Source organism: Oryx dammah, unplaced genomic scaffold (genome assembly GCF_014754425.2).
Source record: "Oryx dammah isolate SB20612 unplaced genomic scaffold, SCBI_Odam_1.1 HiC_scaffold_8, whole genome shotgun sequence".
NCBI lineage: Eukaryota > Metazoa > Chordata > Mammalia > Artiodactyla > Bovidae > Oryx > Oryx dammah.
In genome coordinates this window covers 21,869,243-21,879,988 of record NW_024070192.1, presented here as the reverse complement: position 1 = coordinate 21,879,988, position 10,746 = coordinate 21,869,243, and the positions used below count along the sequence as shown (strand labels likewise).

The 10,746-nt window shown below is 51.0% G+C and overlaps 1 protein-coding gene across 5 annotated transcripts in view; it reads left to right on the top strand.

Annotated features, from left to right (window-relative positions):
* The window catches only part of RAPGEFL1 (Rap guanine nucleotide exchange factor like 1), an 18,940-nt gene extending 9,553 nt beyond the window's left edge, over window positions 1–9,387 (top strand). For 4 of the 5 annotated variants that reach the window (XM_040245444.1, XM_040245447.1, XM_040245445.1 and 1 more), the window contains 7 exons: window positions 301–479; window positions 623–713; window positions 1,284–1,334; window positions 1,671–1,758; window positions 2,559–2,623; window positions 2,950–3,004; window positions 3,251–5,556. In XM_040245444.1, the coding sequence (XP_040101378.1) occupies window positions 301–479; window positions 623–713; window positions 1,284–1,334; window positions 1,671–1,758; window positions 2,559–2,623; window positions 2,950–3,004; window positions 3,251–3,375 (654 nt within the window). In that variant the 3' untranslated portion in view covers window positions 3,376–5,556. Of the gene's footprint in view, window positions 1–300; window positions 480–622; window positions 714–1,283; window positions 1,335–1,670; window positions 1,759–2,558; window positions 2,624–2,949; window positions 3,005–3,250; window positions 5,557–9,143 lie in introns of those variants that run through there. The other variant, XM_040245446.1, reaches the window with a different exon arrangement.
* The last annotated feature ends 1,359 nt before the right edge of the window (window positions 9,388–10,746 follow it).

Genomic DNA, 10,746 nt, shown 5'->3' with positions numbered 1-10,746 from the left:
CTGACCCACAGTTAGTATTTGTAAAATATTCACTATTAAAGAAAAGGCAGCGACAGTAAGGTCGATCAGATGGTTCAAGCGCCTGGCAGCATGTAAGCTTTCGGTAGATGGTAGAGTATTATTCATGTTGGTTGTTTCCCCTCCCCCTCGTTGAATCCTGTCCCGTCCCCGCTTTTTCTATTTTCCACCCCTCCCGCCCCCGCCCTCCTGCCTGTCCTGGCTCCCTGCCTCCCACTGTCATCTCCCCGTCCCCTGCCTCCATCCCACGCCCTGGCGCCCCCTCCGCCGCCCCGGCTTCAGCTGGAGTTCGTGGACTACGTGTTCCACGGGGAGCGCGGCCGCCGGGAGACGGCCAACCTCGAGCTGCTGCTGCAGCGATGCAGCGAGGTTACCCACTGGGTGGCCACCGAGGTGCTGCTCTGCGAGGCCCCGGGCAAGCGCGCGCAGCTGCTCAAGAAGTTCATCAAGATCGCGGCCATGTGAGTGCGGCCGGCCGCGGAGGGGGAACCCCTGGCCTCCCGCCCGCCCCTCACTGACCCCGCCTCCCCTCCCGCTGACCCCGCCCCCCGCCCCCGCTGACCCCGCCTCCCTCCCACGCTGACCCCGCCTCCCGCCCCCGCAGCTGCAAGCAGAACCAGGATCTGCTGTCCTTCTACGCCGTGGTCATGGGGCTGGACAACGCCGCCGTCAGCCGCCTGAGGCTCACCTGGGAGGTGAGGTGACCGCCTCCTCGCCTCCCCCCTGGGCCGGCCCACCTCGGGGATCTTGGCCTCCACACACAGTCTTGACATCTCTGGGCTCACTCCAGAGATCTTTCCCGGGACGGCTGCTCGCCTCTGGGGAGCTTTTGTGAGGACTGGAAGGAGGCGCCCTCTTCTGGCGACTACAGCTCCGGGGCACCAGGCAGGGCGGAAGGGCCGGGTACCTGTGCAAATCAGTGAAGGCGAATCCGCGCCTGACCGCGGGGTGGTGGGTGGGGGCCAGGCATCCCGGCCCAGGTCGCAGAATGGGCTCTGGGATTTCAGCCCGCACCCAGGGAGGCTTTGTGCGTGGCTCAGGCATCAGCAGTGGTCTCCATTTCGCCAGAAGAGATCATTCCTCTGGGCCGCTGCCAGCGCCCCAGACCTAGCCCAAGGCTGGGTCTACTTCCCCACCCCATAGGCTTCCCAGCCCCCTGCCAGGCACTCCGGCCCTTTCCCCCTCTAACACCTGGGGATTAGTCAGGCGGGCCTATGAAACCCAAGGAGCTCCAGAATCTGACATCTCCTTTCTTCAACCTGCAGAAGCTGCCAGGGAAATTCAAGAACTTGTTCCGCAAATTCGAGAACCTGACGGTGAGTGGCTTTGGCTCTTTTATCTGCCACTGGACTGGCACCCCAGAGACTCAGTGCCTGCAAACCTTTCACCTCCAGTTTCCCTTTCAAGGTTTTCTGTGTCTGGGAGCCCCCCTCCCCACCCGCCTCCTCCAGCCCACCACGCTGGGAGGGAAGCTGGGAGGGTTGTAGCTTTGTTTTCCCCAAAGAGGATACAGCAGTGAAGTCCCCACTTAAATACCCAAACACACCCCTGTCTGTATGGAGATATTTGTAGGGAAGGGGCTGGGGGAGGGGGACAACTTTGGGGTACACTGGGCCTATTTGTCACTTTTTCCCTCTGTTGTGGAACCCTAGGACCCCTGCAGGAACCACAAAAGCTACCGGGAAGTAATCTCCAAGATGAAACCCCCTGTGATTCCTTTCGTGCCTCTGATCCTCAAAGGTGAGAGTCACTTCTTAGCTATGTTCCTCTCCACACGTTCCATGCCCCATTCAGACCCTCAATCCCCTCTCAATTTAGCTCTGTGTGTGGCCACATAGAGAGAAGCCCCCAGGTTGAATGTGGTTTGGGGGAGGGGAAGGGCCCTTTGGACCTCCTCTCCCTTTTTTTTAACTTTTATTTGCATCTGTGTGTGTGATCTATTCTCCAGCCATAAGTTTTTATTTCTTCAGTTTTTTTCTGGGATGTCTTTTGCTTCTGTGCAGCCTCCTCTCTGGTTCAGGAACAGTCTGTTCTTTTTCAATAAGGATCATCTCCATGTGGCAGGCAGGGTTCACGTATGGGTTGATCTGACCATGAGCTCTGTAAGACCCGCCAGCATCTTGGGGGCTTTGTTCACTGGGGTGTGCTCAGTGACCAGGGAATCTACCTTGCCGCCCTCAAGTTCAGCATTACTCTCTGCATTTTTGAGCATGTGCAGTAAAAATTCAGCACTCTTTGGACCACCAACCCTGAGTCTGTTTGGTTACCAGCTCCACCACTGTAACGACTGGATGGCATGCATTGCTTCTGTAAAGTGACATCCTCCCGATACTGGGTGCCTTTTTGGGTATGCAGTCCCCTTAGTGGCTTCGGCAGTTTCACGAGTGTTCTTAAAGTGAACACAAAGATTTGAACCTCTTGATCTGCATGACTTTCTGGGGTCAAGTGAACAGCGAACCATTTTTACAGGTCTCCTCGGGTCGCTTCCAGGAAAAGTGGATCTCCTCCTCTTACCCCTTTGCTTCTCTCCCCATCCCTAGACCTGACTTTCCTGCACGAGGGAAGTAAGACCCTGGTAGATGGCTTGGTGAACATTGAGAAGCTGGTGAGTGACTCTGCCAACCCCAGTCCCATGAGTGGGGTGGCTGGTACCCTCCCCCACTCTTGGCACACACACCCCTGAAGACAGCACCTTTCTGCATGGTGCCCAGCTTGCCCAGCAGACTCCTGACTGTCTCTCTGGTGGTGTCACTGTGGCAGCCTGCCCATGGGTGCCAAAACTGACAAGCAGCTTGGGGCAGGGGCAGCTCTGCCTCTCCCTAACCTGGCCCCCTGTCACACCCCTTCTTTGGTCCAGTGGAGGAAGGGGAGCCTTGGGAGGGGAGCACCTTTCTGGGCCCTTTTCGGGACTCAGTTCTTGTCATCTCCCAGCATTCAGTGGCTGAAAAAGTGAGGACAGTCCGCAAATACCGGAGCCAGCCCCTTTGTGAGTACTCGGGGTTTTGAGGGCGTTACAGGTGGAGATTTGACAGAGCAGGAGGGTTTCTGGGAGACTCCCGCACTCCAGTGTTTATTTCCTTAAACGTCTCATTTCTCCATTCTCTCCCGGCCTTCCCGGGGGCCCTCCTGCCCACCAACCACCCCCGTCCACACCCTTCCTTCCCTCGGGCTGGTTGTGTGCAGGGGAAGAAGGGCACCCTGACCACCTGCCTCCCTGTCCTCGCATCCCCAGGCCTTGATATGGAGGCCTCCCCACATCACCTGCAGACCAAGGCCTACGTGCGCCAGTTCCAGGTCATCGACAATCAGAACCTCCTCTTCGAGCTCTCCTACAAGCTGGAGGCCAACAGTCAGTGAGAACTGAGGTTCTGTTAGGCCTCTCACCAGGGTCCTTGGGCACCTGGCACTCAAGCACTTTGCACAACTCCCTGTCCACACCTGACAGCTTTCTTCTGGAGCTGCTTCCTGCCCCACGGGAAGGAGTTGAGTGGACTGAGCCCTGGACTCATAAGCCTGTTCTTCCTGCTGAAGTCCTCTCCCCCGTGCTCCTTCAAGCCCAAGCCACCCTCTGCTGGTTCCTGCCCTCCCAGGGGAAGCAGTGGGGAGAGAGCTCCTTCCTTGGCCCCTCCCATCCAGGTCTGTTCCGGAGATGGAGTTTCCCATCTCCTCTACCCAAGCAGGCAGGAAGGCTTTGCCCACCCCCTACCCCATCTCATCTCACAGAGCAGAGCTGTGGGAGGGATTGGCAGCCTTCCTCTCCACCACCTGCCTGGCTTCTGCCTGACTTCTTCTTGGTGAGGGCTGGGACCCCTAGATGCACCGCCAGATGTGATATTGCCCTTGTGTCTGTCTGCGTGCGTGCGTGCATGTGTGTGTTTGCACGTGCGCGTGTGGCACCTTTGAAGGAGTAGCGCTGCATCTGGCATTTGAGGGAAGGTGCTGTGTGTCCTGGGGAGGGGGTCCTTCTGTTTGGTGCTACCCTTGTCTGCTCTGCTCCCGGGACAGTACGGGGTGCTTTCCCCACCCCCATCACTCCCTGCCCAGCTCCTCCACTGCCCTGGTGAAGGCTTGTGGGTGAAGCTGTTCCGGAGGGCAGGGAGCAGCAGCAGACAGGAGGGTTACCATCAGCCGTTACAGGTCCCCCACTCAGGCCTCCTAAAGTTCCCTGGGTGGGCTCTGATGAGAGGGTAAAAGAAGCTCAGGGAAACACAGGCCTAAGCTGCCTACAGGACCCTCCCTCCACATTGCAGTGGGGTGAGTCATGGTAGCAGGAGTCAGGGTTGATTTCTGCCCATCCTCCTGAGTTTAGGGTGTCTGAAGGCAATGGCACCCTACTCCAGTACTCTTGCCTGGGAAATCCCATGGACAGAGGAGCCTGGTAGGTTGCAGTCCATGGGGTTGCTGAGTCGGACACGACTGAGCGACTTCACTTTCACTTTTCACTTTCATGCATTGGAGAAGGAAATGGCAACCCACTCCAGTGTTCTTGCCTGGAGAATCCCAGGGACTGGAGAGCCTAGTGGGCTGCCGTCTATGGGGTCGCACAGAGTCGGACACGACTGAAGTGACTTAGCAGCAGCAGCACTGCTAAGAAGGGAGTTATCATCTCTCCCTTTGGCTCTTCTGCAAGGATGCCAGCACATGGTCTCATCCTCCTCCCTGTCTTGACTCCCGCCTTGGTCCTTCCCATCGGAGCTGGGTGGGGTGGACCCCTGTACTTGGGGCAGGCAGCCACCCACCTTTCCCCGACATGGGGCAGGGAACGGCAGAGACTGGAAAAGCAAAACTGGGCCCTGGCGATGCCTTTGTTACCTCTCAGTCTCCCCTCCCTCTCCCATCAGGGGCCTCCAGGGCTGAGGGTGCAAGACTCCCGGCAGCTACGGGGTGAGGTTTCCTGGCGCAGCCTCATCCTCCTTTCTGGCACCACCTCTTTCCCTTCGGAAGAGGCAGCAGCAGCCCCAGCCAAAGCAGCTGCTGCTCCTGCTCTGAGAGTGTGTATATTTTTTACCAAAAGCTCGGGAATTGTAAATTTATTTTTTAAAACTCAAGGAGGGAAAGAGCCTTGTATCATATGTAAACAGTGTATCATAGGTTACGTTGTACAGTCCCTTTTATACTGTGGTCTGTCTTGTTCCTGCCACAAAAATATGTCTATAGACTCCCCACCCCTCCACGTCCACAGGCTCTGTGTCCCACCCCCTCCATTCCTAGAGACAGTGACCTCTGTCTGTCTACTCTTCCCTGCTACTGCTGATGTGCGCTTCTGTCCCTGCAGCCACCCTTCCTCCTGATACCTCTCAGCAGCCTTGTCACTCCAGTGTTCACAGTCCTCACTAAACCCTGGGGCCCCCCGGTCCAGTCTTGGCTGCTGCCCACCTCTGGCCTTGACCCCTGCCCTGCTGCCTCCCACGGGCCTCCCAGACCCCTTTCCAGGCCCCACAGCCCTACCAGAGTGAACCGTGTGTGCTCTACTGGCTCGGTTGTCATTGCAGAAACCTGCTGGAGTCAAAGCCGATAAAAGTCTATGAATCAACCCTCCTGCTGTTCTCCATTCTGTTTCTTTGAGGCTGGGGAAGGGCCAGAAGGGGAGAGAGGGAATCCATCTATCAGGACTCTGGGCTGGGCTGTTCTGGAGTGACTTTGAAAAACGTGGGTGAGAGGAAAAGCTGCTAGCTTCGGGAGCCATGCCACCTAGTGCCTGGGACTTGCAAGAATGAATGTTTTAGCTCTTCCGTGTTCCAGGCGTGCCATGGATATGCGGTCTTGGTTAATTCTAACACTGTGAGGTAGAGGATGGAAGCTGGACAGTCCCAGCAAAATGTCCAGGTTACAGGGTGAGTGAGGTGGCAGAACAGGGCCCCTAACCCAAATCTATCCATTGCAGACAGCGTGCACATTCTCTGTTGCTACCCAGATGCGTGCACTCTGCATGCAACCAGTATCTACCAGTTATACTAAGATGTGGGGCAGCTAGAGCTTAGTGTTCGGCTCTAATGGGAGCCTGACCTCCAGGAAACATTGTGTACTCAGTCACGTGTGAGCCCTTGACCTTCCCTCCTGCATCAGTTATTCCCTCAGTCTCCTGCATCTCAGAAAATAGTCTTCTCATCCACCCAAGTTTTTGAGGCAAGAATCTAGGGCTCCAGTCTTGATGATGCCCCTTTCCCTCATCCCTCACTCATCTCATCTGCCTGGCCCAGCAGCTTCAATTGCAGAACACATCCTGGACTTCCCTCGTGGTCCAGTGGTTAAGACTCTGCACTTCCAATGCAGGGGACATAGCTTCAGTGTCTGGTCAGGCAACTGAGATCCCACATTCCTTGCCAAAAACAAAAAACAAAGCAAAACAACCAAAACCAAATCCTGATCGGTCCACTTCTCCATTAGCACCAGTCCAAACCACTTTCATGTCCTCCCTGGATGCTTGCGCTAGCCTCCTACCTGGGCTCTCAGCTTCTTCTCTCCAACCCGCTTCTAACTCCACCAGTTAGTTCCCCATACTGCAACCAGGGTACTTTTTTACAAACATAAATCAGATAATGTATGGCTAAACTTAAAGAAGAGCTTCCCAGGTTGCATAGTGAGTGATAAAGAACCTGCCTGTGAATGCAGGAGACAAATGAGATGTGGGTTTGATCCCTGGGTCAAGAAGATGCCCTGGAGGAGGGCGTGGCAACCCACTCCAGTACTCTTGCCTGGAGAATTCCATGAACAGAGGAGCCTGGCGGGCTACAGTCCATAGGGTCATTGCTAAGAGTCCACAACGAAGCAACTTAGCACACACACATGGAAGCTTAAAGAAAGTGGCGATACCAAGTATCAGTGAGGATACAGAGAAACTAGGGCTTTTATAAATTGTTGGTGGGAGTGTGAATTAGTACACCCAGTTTGGAAAATTGTCTGGTCATATCTACTAAGACTAAATATACTCTGTACCTGTGACCTAGCATTTCCACTCCTGGGTGTATGTATACCCAAGAGAATTTAGTGCCTGTGTCCACCAAAGAATACGAACAACAATGATCATATCAGTTTTGTTCATGATAAAGAAAATGGAAAAAATCCAAGTGTCCTTCAACAGGTAAATGAACAAATTGATTGTAATTCTTATAATGGAATATTACATAGCAAAAGAAAGGAACAAATGACTACTCCCCTGATGGGCTTCCCTCGTGGCTCAGCTGATAAAGAATCCGCCCACAATGCAGGAGACCTGGGTTCAATCCCTGGGTTGGGAAGATCCTCTGGAGAAGGGAACGGCTACCTACTCCAGTATTCTGGCCTGGAGAACTCCATGGACTGTATAGTCCATGGGGTCGCAAAGAGTCGGACACGACTGAGCGACTTCCACTCACCTGTGTAAATGAATCTCATAGATATAACATTGAGTAAACAAAGCCAGATGTATAGACTACACACTGTACAATTCTGTTTAGAGAAGTTTAAAAACAGGCAAAATTATGGAGACAGAAGTGAAAATAGTGGTTGCTCGTGGGATGGGAGAGTATTGCATTGGTGTGGAGAGACCCTCGGTGGTGATAATAATGTTCTACATCTTTTTTTTAAATTGAAGTACAGTTCATTTCCAATGTTGTGTTTCAGGTGCAAAACAATGATTCAGTCTTATATAAAAATGTATATAACACATATACACACATATTTTCTTTTATTATCTTCCTTTATAGGTTATTAAAGATATTGAATATAGGGGCCTTCCCTGGTGGTCCAGGGGTTAGGACTCCACCCTTCCATTGCAGGAGGCATAAGTTCCATCCTGGACAGGAAACCAAGATCTCCCACGTGGCACAATGTGGCCATAAAATTGAAATTAAAAAAATAGAAAGCTATTGAATATAGTTCCTTGTGCTATACAGTATACACTTGTTTATCTATTTTATATATAGTAGTGTGTGTCTGTTAATCCAAAACTCTTAATTTTTCTTCCCCCCTTCCCCATTGGTAACCGTAAGAGTCTGTGAGCCCATTTCTGTCCCATAAATAAGTTTTTTTGTATCACGTTTTAGATTCCACATATAAGTGATATCGTGTGATGTTTGTCTTTGGCTGGCTTACTTTACTATGATAATCTCAGGTCCCTCCATGTTGCTACAAATAGCATTTTTTTTTCATTCTTTTCTATGACTAATATCCCATTGTGTATATAATATGTACTCCTCTTCTTTATCCACTCATCTATTGGACCTTTAGGTTGCTTCCACATCTTTTGTAAATAGTGCTGCCATAAACACAATATTCTATATCTTGACCTGAATGTGGTTACAGTGTGAGTGTGTGTTCATTGAGATTTATATTAATACACTTTACTGTCATGTTATATTTCAATGAAAACAATTCTGATTGTAATACTCCTCTGTATTCGATAACACAGATTAAAAACAAAAATCTCCCCTCTCTGACCTCACTTTCTCTCTCTTCTCTCCCTCACCCTCTCCAGCTACACTGACTGCCTTGCCATTCCTAAAACACATTCTTGTCTCAGGGGCTTTACCTTTGCTCTTCCCTGAGTCTTTCCTGAATGCTCTGATCAACCCCCACTTTGTCTCCCCCAGTTCTCCTGTATATTCTACAAGGCTTTCATTGCTACCTGACATCATCTATACTTCTTCATCCATTTGACTTTCCTGCCCCTGGAATGTTAGCTCCAGGAGTCTGTCATATTCCTCTTCAGTACCAAGAGCAGTACTTGGCACCGAGAAGACCCTAGATATATATTTGCTGAATGAATAAATTAGGTTATTTGAAATAGGAGTCGAAAGAGGACAAGACACAAGTGCTCTAGGAAATAAGTCAGAGAGATTCACTTATGGTCTGTGGGTTAAGGGTGGTGACAATAAAACTTCTTAAAAGAGAGGATCCAGGACTTGAAGCAGGCACAGAGTTGGATGGCCTAGGTGTGGATGTGGGAGGTCGGAGATGAGGCACGGGGGCTCTGTGGGCTGTGTGGGAGAGGGTGAGCTTACTTAGTAATGCTGCACCTCCAGAGATTGGCTTAGCAATGAACAAAAAGGTGGAAATAATTTGAAGCAGTCAGACCAATGTATTAATAATATGCTCTCTGGATCTGGGGTTTGAAGAATTTAAGCAGTGCCTTTTGAATCCACTAGGTGTCGCCACCAAGATTACGTCTCATCGTGGAAGAGGCTTGGGACCGGTACAGTTGAGTCTATCACGGGGACTCTTCCCAGGCATGAGAAATTTGACTAGAATATCCCAAATCTCTCATTCTCTGCCTTTCTGCTGGGTGTTTCCCATTACACATTTAAACCTTCTCAATTCTTGCCGCCCCCGCCTTTTTAAAATTTGGCTGCGCCATGTGGCATGTGAGATCTTAGTTCCCCTACCAGGCACTCATTTCACATGCTAGCAAAGTAATGCTCAAAATTCTCCAAGCCAGGCTTCAGCAGTATGTGAACCAAGAACTTCCAGATGTTCATGCCAGATTTAGAAAAGGCAGAGGAACCAGAGATCAAATTGCCAGCATCTACTGGATCATAGAAAAAGCAAGAGAATTCCAGAAAAACATCTACTTCTGCTTCATTGACTACACTAAGGCCTTTGACTGTGTGGATCATAACAAACTGTGAAAAAAATTTTAAAGACATGGGAATACCAGGCCACCTGGCCTGCCTCCTGAGAAATCTGTATGCCGATCCAGAAGCAACAGTTAGAATCGGACGTGGAACAACAGACTGGTTCAAAACTGGGAAAGGAGTATGTCAAGGCTGTATATTGTCACCCAGCTTATTTTAACTTATATGCAGAGTACATCATGGGAAATTCCGGGCTGGATGAAGCACAATCTGGAATCAAGATTGCCAGGAGAAATATCAATATCCTCAGATATGCAGATGACACCACCCTTATGGCAGAAAGTGAAGGGGAACTAAAGAGCCTCTTGATGAAAGTGAAAGGGGAGAGTGAAAAAGCAGACTTAAAACTCGACATTCAGAAAACTAAGATAGATCATGGCATCCAGTTCCGTCACTTCATGGCAAATAGAGGGGAAACAATGGAAACAGTGACAGACTTTATTTTCTTGGGTGCCAGGATCACTGCAGAGGGTGACTGCAGCCATGAAATTAAAAGACCCTGGCTCCTTGGAAGAAAAGCTATGACAAACCTAGACAGCATATTAAAAAGCAGAAATGTCACTTTGCCAACAAAGGTCCACATAGTCAAAGCTATGGTTTTTCCAGTAGTCATGTATGGATGTGAGTTGGACCATAAAGAAGGCTGAGTGCCGGAGAATTGGTGCTTTGGAACTGTGGTGTTGGAGAAGACTCTTGAGAGTCTTGTACTGCAAGGAGATCCAACCAGTCAATCCTAAAGAAAATCAGTCCTGAATATTCATCGGAAGGACTGATGCTGAAGCTGAAACTCCAATACTTTGGCCACCGGACACGAAGAGCCAACTCATTAGAAGAGACCCTGATGCTGGGAAAGATTGAATGCAGGAGAAGGGGGCAACAGAGGACGAGATGGTTGGATGGCGTTGCCGATTCGATGGACATGAGTTTGAGCAAGCTCCAGAAGATGCTGGAGGACAGGGAAGCCTGGCGTGCTGCAGTCCATGGGGTCGCAAAGAGTGGGACACGACTGAGTGACTTAAAACAATAACCAGGGACTGAACCCCCACCGCCTACATTGGGGGAGTGGACCACCAAGGAGATCCCTTAACTCTCCATTTTTATAAACACTTTCCTTGAG